Source organism: Gobio gobio (assembly GCF_949357685.1).
Source record: "Gobio gobio genome assembly, chromosome: 1".
NCBI classification, from domain to species: Eukaryota; Metazoa; Chordata; class Actinopteri; order Cypriniformes; family Gobionidae; genus Gobio; species Gobio gobio.
Genome location: NC_137097.1, coordinates 83186707 through 83202867, shown reverse-complemented (window position 1 = coordinate 83202867; position 16161 = coordinate 83186707). Strand labels below are relative to the sequence as shown.

At 39.7% G+C, this 16161-nt stretch overlaps 1 protein-coding gene across 1 annotated transcript in view; it reads left to right on the top strand.

Moving 5' to 3' along the window:
- The first annotated feature begins 3815 nt into the window (after positions 1 to 3815).
- Positions 3816 to 16161, top strand: part of LOC307126463 (uncharacterized protein) — a 225217-nt gene continuing 212871 nt past the window's right edge. Inside the window, exon 1 of the mRNA XM_079816977.1 lies at positions 3816 to 4088. Coding sequence (XP_079673103.1) covers positions 4037 to 4088 — 52 coding nt within the window. The 5' untranslated portion in view covers positions 3816 to 4036. The remainder of the gene's footprint in view (positions 4089 to 16161) is intronic.

Sequence of the window (16161 nt, the reverse complement as noted above, 5' to 3'; positions counted from 1 at the left end):
CATGGGCTGGAGCGGCCTTGTGGAGGACTGGACTTGAGACGGGTGGCGCTGTGACCATTTGCACTGGCAGTGCCGTGCAGTGACTCTTGAGGCAGTGCCGACGCCACATGATAGTGACGTATGTCAACAAAGCGCCGCGAGAGTGATTCAAGAGCAGCCGCTAATACAGCCGTGCAGTTTCTCCAGAGCGGCTGCACGAGGCTACATGGACTCTAATGACGACCCAGCTGTTTCACGATTGGCCAGATTCACCACATGACAGCGATCACGTGTGTTTCGTGTTTATTCTAAAACCTTCAGCTCCACTAATGCACACAAATCTGTTTTATATAACAGTAAAACCTCCTTTCATGTAGTTGCAATGTTATATAGTCATGTTTATCAAAATAAAACTGATAAAAAACGTAGACCCAACTTCATTGATAGTGTAGGCTTGTATGTTGAACTTTATTCTACAAACACACGCTGTATTACGCAGTGCATAAAGTATTATATGACAATAATGTCTCTGAAACATCCGTGTATTGCCAAATATTACATTTATTTCACTTCAGCTGTGATAAAGTATGTAAACACAGCGCGAGTGTCACCACGGGACGCAGAAAGTGACCAACTTCACGTCTCCGTTTGCAGCTCCTCCCCGATTGTATGCGGCTACTCTCGCCGTTCGGTTGCATCCGGCCGCAGCCGATGTCGAACACACCTTAAGACAAAGGAACATGTGACAGAATGAAAACTGGAGTGTGTATACAGGGCCTTTGTGCCAGTGTCAGTTATTTTAAACAGAGACAAATCAGCTGTTAAAGCTGTAAAAAAAGCTTGTGCAACAGGGGTGACCCGAGGGGTGGCTGAGCTTCAGTCAGGGGTGGCACTGGCCACTCATATCCACCCCGTAGCTACACCTCTGCCTGTTCGTGTTTAATGTTCTGTTGGGATTTCAATGATTTCTGTATTGTCGGAGTGTAGCTGCCAGTCATTTCACTTTTTGTATTTTTATTTTTGCTACAATTTTTTACACAGTGTAGTGTTCCATATATTTAAGTATTTTATTTTTACCTGAAGGGAAAGCCAGAGATTTGAACTGATGCCCCCTCTATAAATATAAATCAGTTCATACAGGGTTTGACTCTGATTACTTCCTTTAGAGATGCTTCTCATGTTTTTATAGTGATGTTTTTCCAGCTTAATAAGAACCGGTTTGTCTGGATTATTGCAGTTTCACGGTAAAGTAAAATAGGTTTCAGCATGTCTGCATGCACCAGAATGATCTCTTATCAAACCTTTAGACTCTGACAAGCCAAAGATATGATGATAATTTATCATAACTGACATAAACCTGCTTATGTTTATATTTCTGATTGTCATTCTAATAATATCTGATGGGTTGAACTTTTTTTTTTTTTCCTCTTTTATCTAATGCTGGTGAGAAGGCGCAAAATTAACTAAATCAAAAGGCACAAATATGCATCTCTTTTTTGCAGCTAAAATTTTAATTAAAAGGAAAGGGTTAGGTTAGATATTTTCTGGGTTTTTTTCAGGTCATATTTTCTGGTAACCTGATTTGACCCAGTGTTAACAACCTGTTTTTCTACAACAATAAAAGTGAAAGAATTTCTGTCAACAATTCATTACCACGATGATTCATATTTTCTTGTGAAGTGCAAAAAAACAAAAAACAAAATAGAATCTGATGTGACTGATAATAAAACTATTTGGGGTTGAGGCAGATCATTTCTACTGAGGACGTTAACAACAAATTAATGTGCATACACACATGTTGTAAATTAGGTGCACTTTTTTCATTAGAAGTTCTCTTGTGCATATAAATACGAATATTAATAGCAATTATTAGTGAATGAGACCCATTGTTTAAGATAAAAGAGGTGTAGTCAAGAAGACAATATCAAGTGTCAGTGTCTGGATCTAGGCTTAAGACTTGTCTGTGAAATAGGCCATTAAAGTTTTTTCTTCCAGTTGATTTTATATAAGGCTGTGGCTGAAGTCAGTTGTAGTTCTTGTTGTTCCTCTGTCCTTCAGTGATTCTGTTTGTTAAAGCAGGTGTTCATCACTAATGTTCAATCATCACTTGATTAATCACTTAATTTCACAACTCCAAAACGGCATCGAAAGGCTGGTTGGGTGGCTTCTGCTTCTCAGGCATTCAACCTGACAGAGCAAAACTCGGCTGGAGAGAGGGAGGCTCTGGCTTGCTTATGGGCTTGCGAGCGCTAACATGCCTACCTTTAGGTTGCTAATTCACCATTCAAAACGACCACCAAGCCCTCACTGAACTTATGTCTCCTTCTGGTTTCTGGCCACAAACCCCTACTCAGGTACCTACCTACTCAGAGACTGACCGTCTCCAGCAGTGACTTTACAATACAGTACACATCAGGGAGAGCTAATGTAGTAGCTGGCTTGCTGTCCCATTTCGTTTCATCACCCATTGCCTCCTGTCATTGGGTTGAGGACAAGGATCTTATTCAACTGGTGCATGCACCCTTCATGGGTCTTGTGTCCTTGGAGGAACTCACAGAGGAGTATAGCTACTTATTCCACCCTCTCTGCTGTCCATGGCTGACCAGCTCAAGTCACAAGAGATATCCAGCCATACACATGACTGAAACATGCTGGAATGATACATGCTTGGCCCGTGGACACTGTGTCATTATCCCTGCTAAGTTCAGAGGATGGCTGCTGGCCATGGCGCATAAGGGACATCTTGGCATCTAGTCAAACATTAGAAGCATTGTAGGGATGTTGTATGGTGGCCAGGGTTGGACAAAGACACTAAGCAGCTCATTCGGGACTGTACACCATGTCTTGCAAGCGGGAAAACTGGCCCACCAGCCCCGCCGCCACTGGGGTCTTTGCTTGGCAACTCAAACTTGGGACCACAAAACCAAGTATTTGCATTTAAAACACACGTGCACACACACACATTCTACCAGACTGACTTTATATCTGTCACACGTCTACAGAAGCTCTTATTGAGAATCAACACAGGGTTAGGCCCCGTCCACACGGAGAAGCTTTTAGCTGTATACGTTAAAATTTTGTACCGTATCAGTATTTCGTCCACACGGATCCGGCGTTTTGGGAGCCTGAAACCGCTTTTTTTTTTAACTGGGTCCCAGAGTGGATAAATCTGAAAACGACACCCTTGCATTTTTTTGTGTACAGCCGATCTGTATATTTTGTGAAACGGTGATGTCATCACACCACGTCCCGCATAGGAACACTAGAAAGGGATACAACTATGGGCACTGGGCATGCGCACATCAGTATTGCGTCATTTAATTATTGTATTTGCATTATTGTATGGGTAGGTTTAGGGTTGGGGTAGGTGTAGGAGTTAATAAAATACATCTGGTAAGTAGCACTACCCAAATCAAACAAGAGTGTGCGTTTTATTTTTGTCTGCAGAGTTTGCGGTGTTCTAAACATATCGAAGTATGAATGAAACCACATGATCGCAGTTTTCTTGGTTGTGTTTGTCATTTACCATTTACATGCAAATGTTGCAGCCTACACCTCCCCATGTTAACAAAGTTTCAAGACTATCAAGTTTATAAATGACCACCTTCTAAAAACAAATATAGGCTAGTTGTCTTTATAAAGAAATGCTCACAAATGATATAAGTGAGCATTTTATGTAGTGTTGGAGCCGCTGTACTTCCAGTGTGAATACTCTTGTGCGTCTGCAGCTGCAGTCACGGTGTAGTTACGCTGACGTGCAGCTCACGCACTGCTCAAGCTTGCAGTGTGAAACGGCCATTACTTTCACAGCCTGCTGCTGGTTCCCATATGAATGTGTTAATGAGTGGTGTATTTACTGTACAGATGATTTTTTCTTTTGTTAAATTGTTTTTCCATTTAATCAGAACTGGTTTATCTGGATGAGCTGCAGTTTCAAATGTCATTGTCAATCACAAGGAAGAAAGCATTACAGGTTTAAACACTGCCTTCATGTGCCAGATAACTTACAGATTTTCACTTTGACGATCCAGAGAGATGATCATAACTTCAGCTGAACATGGACCTGCTCATGTTCATCTTTCTGACTGTAATTCCAGTTATATCAGACGGTATGTAGATAGTTTTTCTCTCTTGAAGTTAATTGTGAAGGCAAGGCACATTGTTAATTATGTCCTATTAAAATATCTTACAGTATAAATGAAAGTTTTGGTCACATTTGACTGAATGTAGGTTGTTCATGATCTTAACCCTTTTTTCAGAAGCTTCTGCTTAAACGCTTGAAATGAGTTTGTGCCTACATATGGAGTTCTTTACAAATTTTGAATTACATTTTTTTTTAAATGTATTATTTGTACAGTAAAGAAAATTAAAGAAAACCATCACACTGTAAAAAAAAATCAGGTCTCCAATTGAAGATTTCCTAGTGACTGATCAGTCTGTCAATTGATGCAATTTAATTCACAGAAATTCAATTTGGCCAACTAAAAAATGTACATGTGATCAGTCACAAGAACATTTTCAATTGGAGACCTGATTTGTTTTTACAGTGCATGTCCTTCAGTCGTAAAATCAATGCATGTGTTATAATTATTAAATATTAAGAGCAGCTTTAGATTAATCTCTCCTGCTGTACTCATCATGTTCAACAACACTTTGCTTGATGTCTTAAGTTTTTAGCAGATTTGTAGGTTGATTTACTTAGGATGATGATGATGATGATGATGATGATGATGATGATTATTATTTCTGAGATATATATACAATATGTATATATATATATATATGTATATATATATATATATATATATATATATATATATATATATATATATATATATATATATATATATATATATATATATATATATATATATATATATATATATATATATACTTTACTTTACTTACTTTTATGCATTTGGCAGACGCTTTTATCCAAAGCGACTTACATTGCATTCAAGGTACACATTTTTTACAATATATATATATATATATATATATATATATATATATATATATATATATATATATATATATAGTGTATCTCAAAAGGCAGATGTTGGTGATTTCTGCTCCCTGTCTGTGAGGAAGTTGTTGTTGATGTAATTTTATATTTTACATCATGTTATCTCAGTTAGTGTTTGGATTTAAAGGAGTTCTGTATTGTTGGAGTGTAGCTGCCAGTCATTTCACTTTTTTAGGGCCCAAGCCCAAAGGGCGCAGAGCCCTATTGTTCTTCCTCTGTTTCTTATTAGGGCCCAAGCCCTGAAAGGGCGCAGAGCCCTATTGTTCTTCCTCTGTTTCTTATTAGGGCCCAAGCCCTGAAAGGGCGCAGAGCCCTATTGTTCTTCCTCTGTTTCTTATTAGGGCCCAAGCCCTGAAAGGGCGCAGAGCCCTATTGTTCTTCCTCTGTTTCTTATTATTAGGGCCCAAGCCCTGAAAGGGCGCAGAGCCCTATTGTTCTTCCTCTGTTTCTTATTATTAGGGCCCAAGCCCTGAAAGGGCGCAGAGCCCTATTGTTCTTCCTCAGATTATTCTTTGTTTTTTTAGGGCCCAAGCCCTGAAAGGGCGCAGAGCCCTATTGTTCTTCCTCTGTTTCTTATTAGGGCCCAAGCCCTGAAAGGGCGCAGAGCCCTATTGTTCTTCCTCAGATTATTCTTTGTTTTTAGGGCCCAAGCCCTGAAAGGGCGCAGAGCCCTATTGTTCTTCCTCAGATTATTCTTTGTTTTTTTTTTTGTTTTTTTTTTTGTTTTTTTTCCGACTTCTCGGGTACTTTTGGGGCACTTAACATGCTCGAAAACTCTTGAAACTTCGCACAGGCGTCGGAATGCGCGGCCATCAGAGCCGGGCTGAAGCTGGTACCCGGGCGTGGCAGGGGGGCTCGACAGCGCCCCCTAAAGTGGGGTCTGAAAACTTGGTCCATATATCAAACACACTTGCACGTACATGTATGAAACTCGGTACACATATAGACCTCATCGGGCCAAACAACTTTCGTGCTCATAGTTATGTGTCAGGCCAACAGGAAGTGAGCTATTATGGGTTGTTCGGAAAACGCATGCTCTGGAATTTAATATACTCCTCCGAGGCCATTGTTTCGATCATTGCCAAACTCGGTCAGCATTAAGTGAACATATCCAGGATGCTAAATTGCGAGCGGATTTTTGATATCTCGAAAAGTCTGGCCGTGGCGATGCAACGAATTTATGGCGAGAAAAGGGAAACAGGAAGTGTGTTTTAACTTGTGCAAACATTGACTGGTTTGGATGAAACTTCAGCTGTGTGTTCGTTGTAAGAGGCCGATCACATGGATATGACTTTTGTGAGTCAAAGTTATAGCGCCACCAACTGGCAGCAGGAAGTGTGTCACTTTCAAAAATGCTTTGAATCACCATATTTTTTTCACCCGATTTATTTCAAACTTCATCAGTATAATGTGAAAACATGACAGATAGAGACGTATGAAATGGATTCCTGAAATTTCAAATACTGTTGCCATGGCAACGTGTCAAAGTTTAATAATCTTTTGGCTGTTCTGAGGCTCTTAGCATGCTTGAAATTGCTTGAAACTGCTTGAAACTCAACACACACATCAGAGATGTCAGTCAGTACACATGGGCAAAGCCTCAGAAACGGGTGGGGATGAGGGGCTCTCTAGCGCCACCTTTTGACAAAAGTGAAGGGCTTCGTTTCATCTACAATCACCAAACTCAGTATATATATTGACCTCATCGAGCCGGACAACTTTCTAATTTACAGTCATTAGCTCCGACCAACAGGAAGTCAGATATTTTGGTTTGAAGGTGAATGTTTGGTTAAATCGGGGTCTGAGTTTTTACGTTCTCCTCGTAGGCGATTTATTCAATCTCCACCAAACTCGGTCAACATGAAACAAAGATACTGAAGATGCTAAAATGTGAACGGATATTGGATATCTCAAACGGTGTTTCCATGGCAAGGGATTAAATAAGGACAAAAAAGGGGAACAGAAATTCTCTGTGTCTGCTGCTCTCCCCTCAATGAACACAAGATGGCAGCATTGTATTAGTTTTGAAGCAGGATAAAAAAAAACTTGTTTCTCTCTCTCTCTCTCTCTCTCTCTCTTGTTTGTGATTTTTGAGGACACAAATTTGTATAATGACATGGGTATTACACTGGTATTACAACGTGTATGTGTGTGTGTTTAAAAACATACTAAAACAATGTTTTATTCAAATGTAACCAAATAGCTTTAAAATAATCATACTATTTTTCAGATCAATATATTTATTGTATTTAATATATTTCTTCTGAATATTTATTCTCTGTCTGCCCTCCCCTCACTAAAAGGTAGCAGTGTTGTTATTTTTGAAACTCTCTCTCTCCGTGTGTGTGTGTGTGTGTGTGTGTGTGTGTGTGTGTGTGTGTGTGTGTGTGTGTGTGTGTGTGTGTGTGTGTGTGTGTGTGTGTGTGTGTGTGTGGGTGTGTGTATGTGTGTGTGTGTGTGTGTGTGTGCTTGTTTATGTGATTTATTAGGGACACAAATTTGTATAATGACATGGGTATTACACTGTTATTACAACGTAGTGGTTAATGAGGACATTTCATGTGTCCACATAATAAAAATATCTTTAAAAACATACTAAATAATGTATTATTAAAATGTAACCAAGTAGCTTTAAAAATATACTACAAATTACAATGAAAACATGGTTTATGAGAATATTTCCTGTGTCCCATAAATGAAATAGCTTTAAGGGGTTTGTGTGTCTGTGTGTCTGTGTGTGTGTGTGTGTGTGTGTGTGTGTGTGTGTGTGTGTGTGTGTGTGTGTGTGTGTGTGTGTGTGTGTGTGTGTGTGTGTGTGTGTGTGTGTGTGTGTGTGTGTGTGTCTGTGTGTGTCTGTGTGTGTCTGTGTGTGTGTGTGTGTGTGTGTGTGTGTGTGTGGGCATGTTTTTGTGAAATATCAGGACACAAATGTGTATAATGACATGGGTATGACATAGGTGTTACAAAAAGAGGGTGAAATATGAGGACGTTCCCCATGTCCTCACTTTTCAAAATGCTTATAAATCACACAGAACAAGTTTTTTTTTCACAGAAAGTGAACTGCACAGTCTCCTGTGATGGGCTAGGTTTAGGGGCAGGGGCAGTGTGTGTGTGTGTGTGTGTGTGTGTGTGTGTGTGTGTGTGTGTGTGTGTGTGTGTGTGTGTGTGTGTGTGTGTGTGTGTGTGTGTGTGTGTGTGTGTGTGTGTGTGTGTGTGTGTGATGGGTAGGTTTAGGGGCAGTGTAAGGGGATAGAAAATACGGTTTGTACGGTATAAAAACCATTACGCCTATGGAATGTCCTCACATTTCACAAAAACAAACGTGTGTGTGTGTGTGTGTGTGTGTGTGTTTGTGTGTCCACCAACTGGCAGCAGGAAGTGTGTCACTTTCAAAAATGCTAAATAACTGTCTTGTTTTCAACCGATTTACTTCAAACTTCATCAGTATAACAACAAAACATGGCAGATGTAGACATACGAATGGATTCCTGATATTTTACATACTGTTGCCATGGCAGTGTGTCAAAGTTTAATCATCTTTTGGCTGTTTTTGAGGCTCTTAGCATGCTTGAAATTGCTTGAAACTCAACACACACATCAGAGATGTCAGTCAGTGGAAATGGGCAAAGCCTCAGAAATGGGTGTGTTGGAGGGGTGTTTATTACAACATAATCATGGTTTATGAAGACATTTCATGTGTCCCCGTAAATCAAAATAGCTTTAAAAGCATACTAAACAATGTTTTAATAAAAATGTAAAAATGCAGAATGTTTTCTGTGATGGTAGGTTTAGGGGTAGTGTGTGTGTGTGTGTGTGTGTGTGTGTGTGTGTGTGTGTGTGTGTGTGTGTGTGTGTGTGTGTGTGTGTGTGTGTGTGTGTGTGTGTGTGTGTGTGGCATGTTTTTGTGAAATATCAGGACACAAATGTGTATAATGACATGGGTATGACATAGGTATTACAAAAAGAGGGTGAAATATGAGGACGTTCCCCATGTCCTCACTTTTCAAAATGCTTATAAATCATACAGAACAAGTTTTTTTTTCACAGAAAGTGAACTGCACAGTCTCCTGTGATGGGCTAGGTTTAGGGGCAGGGGCAGTGTGTGTGTGTGTGTGTGTGTGTGTGTGTGTGTGTGTGTGTGTGTGTGTGTGTGTGTGTGTGTGTGTGTGTGTGTGTGTGTGTGTGTGTGTGTGTGTGTGTGTGTGTGTGTGTGTGTGTGTGTGTGTGTGTGTGGGCATGTTTTCGTGAAATATCAGGACACAAATGTGTATAATGACATGGGTATGACATAGGTATTACAAAAAGAGGGTGAAATATGAGGACGTTCCCCATGTCCTCACTTTTCAAAATGCTTATAAATCCCACAGAACAAGTTTTTTTTCACAGAAAGTGAACTGCACAGTCTCCTGTGAGGGCTAGGTTTAGGGGCAGGGGCAGTGTGTGTGTGTGTGTGTGGACTGGTAATCATCACGTTATGGGGACAAAATGTCCCCACAAAGATAGCAATATCCGAAATCCTCATCCTTGTGGGGACATTTTTAGGTCCCCATGAGGAAAACATCTTATAAATCAGACTAAGTGATGTTTTTTGAAAATGTAAAATTGCAGAATGTCTCCTGTGAGGGTTAGGTTTAGGGGTAGGGGCAGTGTAGGGGGATAGAATATACGGTATGTACAGTATAAAAACCATTACGCCTATGGAAAGTCCCCATAAAACATGAAAACCCAACGTGTGTGTGTGTGTGTGTGTGTGTGTGTGTGTGTGTGTGTGTGTGTGTGTGTGATGGGTAGGTTTAGGGTCAGTGTAAGGGGATAGAAAATACGGTTTGTACAGTATAAAAACCATTACGCCTATGGAATGTCCTCACATTTCACAAAAACAAACATGTGTGTGTGTGTGTGTGTGTGTGTGTGACTTTCTCTATTTATTTTTTATATTGGACCACACATATTGATTTCAAATATATTCAACATATTTTTTTCAGAGAGTGATATAAAAAAAATTTCTCCCACCATTTAGATTTTATTTCTTTTTGTTGTTAAAATCTTGTGAACCTTGTTCAATGTGCAGATTGCCTCTCTCTCAGTCCTTCCCCTCCCCCCTCACTCTCAGGCTCACCCTGGGTGTGTGTGTGTTTGAGTGTGTGCGCGCACGTGTGTGTGTGGTGTGTGTGTGTGTGTGTGTGGGGGGGGGGGTGTCTCTCTCACCCTGTGAGTTTGTGTGTGCCTTTCTCTCTCGGAATGATAATTTACCCCTTTCGTATCATAGACTATCACAAAAAACTATCACTTTAGTGTGAATAAGTAAAAAAGAACTACAAACACCTTGAATTAAATACTGGCCTTCTGGACTTACAACATTTTGAGCAGGAAAATATAACTTTTATTTATTTTATCCTATGACATTAAAATTAATCTAGATTTAAATTACATCATGGGTGTGGCTTGTGGTGATAGTGGCACCAGTTGCTGCGGTAAATGTGACATATTCGAGCGATTCTAAAATATTCTCCTGTTTAAATGCATATTGCCTGCCGTGCACAGTTAAGCTGATGCCACCGGCGTGGCGGTGCCACCGGCTTGGGCCCGTCATCGCTGCTCGCAGCTTTAATTTTTTTTTTTTTTTTTTTTTTTTTCGACTTCTCGGGTACTTTTGGGGCACTTAACATGCTCGAAAACTCTTGAAACTTCGCACAGGCGTCGGAATGCGCGGCCATCAGAGCCGGGCTGAAGCTGGTACCCGGGCGTGGCAGGGGGGCTCGACAGCGCCCCCTAAAGTGGGGTCTGAAAACTTGGTCCATATATCAAACACACTTGCACGTACATGTATGAAACTCGGTACACATATAGACCTCATCGGGCCGAACAACTTTCGTGCTCATAGTTATGTGTCAGCCCAACAGGAAGTGAGCTATTATGGGTTGTTCGGAAAACGCATGCTCTGGAATTTAATATACTCCTCCGAGGCCATTGTTTCGATCATTGCCAAACTCGGTCAGCATGAAGAGAACATATCCAGGATGCTAAATTGCGAGCGGATTTTTGATATCTCGAAAAGTCTGGCCGTGGCGATGCAACGAATTTATGGCGAGAAAAGGGAAACAGGAAGTGTGTTATAACTTGTGCAAACATTGACTGGTTTGGATGAAACTTCAGCTGTGTGTTCGTTGTAAGAAGCCGATCACATGGATATGACTTTTGTGAGTCAAAGTTATAGCGCCACCAACTGGCAGCAGGAAGTGTGTCACTATCAAAAATGCTTTGAATCACCATCTTATTTTCACCAGATTTATTTCAAACTTCATCAGTATAATGTGAAAACGAAAAAAGTTTAATAATCTTTTGGCTGTTCTGAGGCTCTTAGCATGCTTGAAATTGCTTGAAACTGCTTGAAACTCAACACACACATCAGAGATGTCAGTCAGTACACATGGGCAAAGCCTCAGAAACGGGCGGGGATGAGGGGCTCTCTAGCGCCACCTTTTGACAAAAGTGAAGGGCTTCGTTTCATCTACAATCACCAAACTCAGTATATATATTGACCTCATCGAGCCGGACAACTTTCTAATTTACAGTCATTAGCTCCGACCAACAGGAAGTCAGATATTTTGGTTTGAAGGTAAATTTTTGGTTAAATCGGGGTCTGAGTTTTTACGTTCTCCTCGTAGGCGATTTATTCAATCTCCACCAAACTCGGTCAACATGAAACAAAGATACTGAAGATGCTAAAATGTGAACGGATATTGGATATCTCAAACGGTGTTTCCATGGCAAGGGATTAAATAAGGACAAAAAAGGGGAACAGAAATTCTCTGTGTCTGCTGCTCTCCCCTCAATGAACACAAGATGGCAGCATTGTATTAGTTTTGAAGCAGGATAAAAAAAAACTTGTTTCTCTCTCTCTCTCTCTCTCTCTCTCTCTCTTGTTTGTGATTTATGAGGACACAAATTTGTATAATGACATGGGTATTACACTGGTATTACAACGTGTATGTGTGTGTTTAAAAACATACTAAAACAATGTTTTATTCAAATGTAACCAAATAGCTTTAAAATAATCATACTATTTTTCAGATCAATATATTTATTTTATTTAATATATTTCTTCTGAATATTTATTCTCTGTCTGCCCTCCCCTCACTAAAAGGTAGCAGTGTTGTTCTGAGGCTCTTAGCATGCTTGAAATTGCTTGAAACTGCTTGAAACTCAACACACACATCAGAGATGTCAGTCAGTCAACTTTCTAATTTACAGTCATTAGCTCCGACCAACAGGAAGTCAGATATTTTGGTTTGAACGTGAATATTGGTGTAATTCAGGCTCTGAGTTTTTACGTTCTCCTCGTAGGCGATTTATTCAATCTCCACCAAACTCGGTCAACATGAAACAAAGATACGGAAGATGCTAAAATGCGAACGGATTTTGGATATCTCAAACGGTGTTGCCATGCCGAGGGATTAAATAAGGACAAAAAAGGGGAATGTGTGCTGCCCTTCCCTCATTGAACACAAGATGGCAGCATTGTCTTAGTTTTGAAGCAGGATAAAAAAAAAACTTTCTCTCTCTCTCTCTCTCTCTCTCTCTCTCTCTGTGTGTGTGTGTGTGTGTGTGTGTGTGTGTGTGTGTGTGTGTGTGTGTGTGTGTGTGTGTGTGTGTGTGTGTGTGTGTGTGTGTGTGTGTGTATGTGTGTGTGTGTGTGTGTGTGTGTGTGTGTGTGTGTGCTTCTGTGATTTCTGAGGACATACATTTGTAGACATTTCATGTGTCCCTGTACATATATTGTTCTCTTCGAGCCGGACAACTTTCTAATTTAACTAATCTAATTTAACTAATTTAAAACTTTCTAATTTTAAATAAAAACGTCATGTGCTGTGTTTGCCAAGATCACGTATGATGCATATGCAGGGTATATGCAGGAATCCTGAAGTAAATTTTAATACCTTTTTAAGACTTTTTTAAGACCTTCTCAAAATATTTAAAGACCTCATCGGCGATGAGAACTACTGTTGAGCAATAAAATAAAAATATATAATCATAAGCTATAACAAAAATATATATTAAATTAGGTGAGTGGATAGTTAAAAAAAATTGCAATTACAAAAAGTAATTCTTGAAAAAACATCTCTGGACTAATTATCTTATCACCTGACAGCCGTGATTTCATGTACTCATTCAGACAGAACTCTTTTTTTAAAACAGAGGAGTGTGAGTGTGTTTTCTATACATGTGCTTTACAGAAGGTCATGTGCTGTGTTTGCAAAGATCACTTTTGACACATTTGTCTTTAAATTCATTATTTACTGACATAGTTCAAATTAATTTTAAAACAAAATTCACATTATTTTCTACAAGTGTCTGTTTATAAGTGTCTTTTTTTCACAGAAAGTTTTTGTTTGAACGTGAATATTTGTATAATTCAGGGTCTGAGTTTTTACGTTCTCCTCGTAGGTGATTTATTCAATCTCCACCAAACTCGGTCAACGTGAAACGGAAGCTTAACGCATTAAAAATATTTAACGCAAATAACGCAGCGTCCGTTTTTATATCCATTTTTGCTTAGCGTTACATGATCACGCTCCTATTCATGTAAATGCTTCCAAGCGCGACAAGACACAAGAGAGCGCGCTGTATGCCAGTGTCCTGTCTGTGTGTGTGTGTGTGTGTGTGTGTGTGTGTGTGTGTGTGTGTGTGTGTGTCAGTGTCCTGTCTGTGTATGTGTGTGTGTGTGTGTGTGTGTGTCAGTGTCCTGTCTGTGTGTGTGTGTGTGTGTGTGTGTGTGCCAGTGTCCTGTCTGTGTATGTGTGTGTGTGTGTGTGTGTGTGTGTGTCAGTGTCCTGTCTGTGTGTGTGTGTGTGTGTGTGTGTGTGTGTGTGCCAGTGTCCTGTCTGTGTATGTGTGTGTGTGTGTGTGTGTGTGTGTCAGTGTCCTGTCTGTGTGTGTGTGTGTGTGTGTGTGTGCCAGTGTCCTGTCTGTGTGTGTGTCAGTGTCCTGTCTGTGTGTGTGTGTGTGTGTGTGTGTGTGTGTGTGTGTGTGTGTGTGTGTGTGTGTGTGTGTGTGTGTGTGTGTGTGTGTGTGTGTGTGTGTGTGTGTCAGTGTCCTGTCTGTGTGGATGCGTCTCATGTCAGCTAATCAAGGGACACTGACACACACACACACACACACACACACACACACACACACACTCGACGCATAGATAGACACGCGTTAGTTTCCTGCTCACATCGAGTTCTCTTTTGCTCTTGAACAACCAATAACACAGAGGATTTTGAGTATTCTCATATTAGAGTCTTAAATTAGTTAAATAACGTCTTAAATGAACTTAAAGAGTTGTGAGGAAATGAGATGCGCGGGACCGCGCGTGAGATCCGCGCCTGTTCTTAAAGTGACAGTAGCACTGATGATGCCTGTCATTAATGTTCATCAAAGAACAACGGGAACAGAGAAAATTGTAGCTTTAATGATGATTCATCTATATTTCATTTATTATTTATGCAGTTAAGGAAGGTTTGATAACTATTACATTTCTGTATAACAGGTAAGGCCATGGGTAAATATAACATTTATTATTTTGGGTTTATGTAAAGATTGTTTTAAGTTCACTTAAATTAAAAGTTGTTTTTTAAAGCCTAATAAATGTTGAAATTGGGAGCTTTCAGTTATACTGTAATGTAACGTCATTAATGTTTCATAGAGACTTTAGTATCAGTGATACTGGCCTTCATTCATAAAAAATGACAACACAACACATATTTACAATATGCTGTCTTTAAATTGTTTCTAAATTAATTTGGAGAGTAACTGAAATTATTACAATATCAAAATATTAAAAACTTAAAATATTAAAAACTTGCGATTAATCGCGATTAATTACAGAAAAAAATGTGATTAATTAGTTAATTTTTTTGTTAACGATGCCCAGCACTAATATATATATTATAAATATTTCTTTGAATAATCTATTGTGCCTGTGTGTGCTGCCCTTCTCTCAATGAACAAAAGATGGCAGCATTGTGTTAGTTTTGAAACAGGATAAAAAAAACATTCCATGTCTTTCTTTCTGCCACTCTCTCTTAGGCTTTCACAAATAACTATCACTTGAAATAAAAACGTCATGTGATGTGTTTGCCAAGATCACATATGATGCAGATGTCTTTTAATGAATAATTTACTGATATAATTTAAATGTATTAAAAGTAAATTTCACATGGTTTTCTAAAAGTGGCTGTTTATAATAAACTTCCATAAAATGTAGACACGTATCTTACTCTTACCTGACACTGATATTAAAATCATCTTTGCATTTTACTGTGATTTGGCTCAATTTATAAATTTTTTTATAAAAAAAAATTTATTGGACCACCCATATTGAAATGAAAGCACGCTTTATGGTGCATAAGATTGGTGCACAAACGGTAGCTAAGGTAGCTCAAAAACACATGAAGAGAAATGTTAGGATAATACAACATCAGCATTTGAATGGTATTGTGAACTCATTCCAATTTGACCTTTGACATCATCTGACATGAAATTAATTTAAATTTAATTGATCTCATAGATGTGGCTGTTGTGGTTTGTGGTCATAGCAGCACCAACTGCTGCAGTTAATGTGGTGCATTCAGATGACTTTGACATAGTCCTTTTAGTTTTTCCAATTTTAAATGCCTATTGCCTGCTGTGCACAGTTAAGCTGATGCCACCGGGGTGGCGGTGCCACCGGCTTGGGCCCGTCATCGCTGCTCGCAGCTTTAATTATTAGGGCCCAAGCCCAAAGGGCGCAGAGCCCTATTGTTCTTCCTCAGATTATTCTTTGTTTTTTTTTTTTTTTTTTTTTTTTTTCGACTTCTCGGGTACTTTTGGGGCACTTAACATGCTCGAAAACTCTTGAAACTTCGCACGGGCGTCGGAATGCGCGGCCATCAGAGCCGGGCTGAAGCTGGTACCCGGGCGTGGCAGGGGGGCTCGACAGCGCCCCCTAAAGTGGGGTCTGAAAACTTGGTCCATATATCAAACACACTTGCACGTACATGTATGAAACTCGGTACACATATAGATCTCATCAGGCCGAACAACTTTCGTGCTCTAAGTTATGCGTCAGCCCTACAGGAAGTGAGCTATTATGGGTTGTTCGGAAAACGCATGCTCTGGAATTTAATATA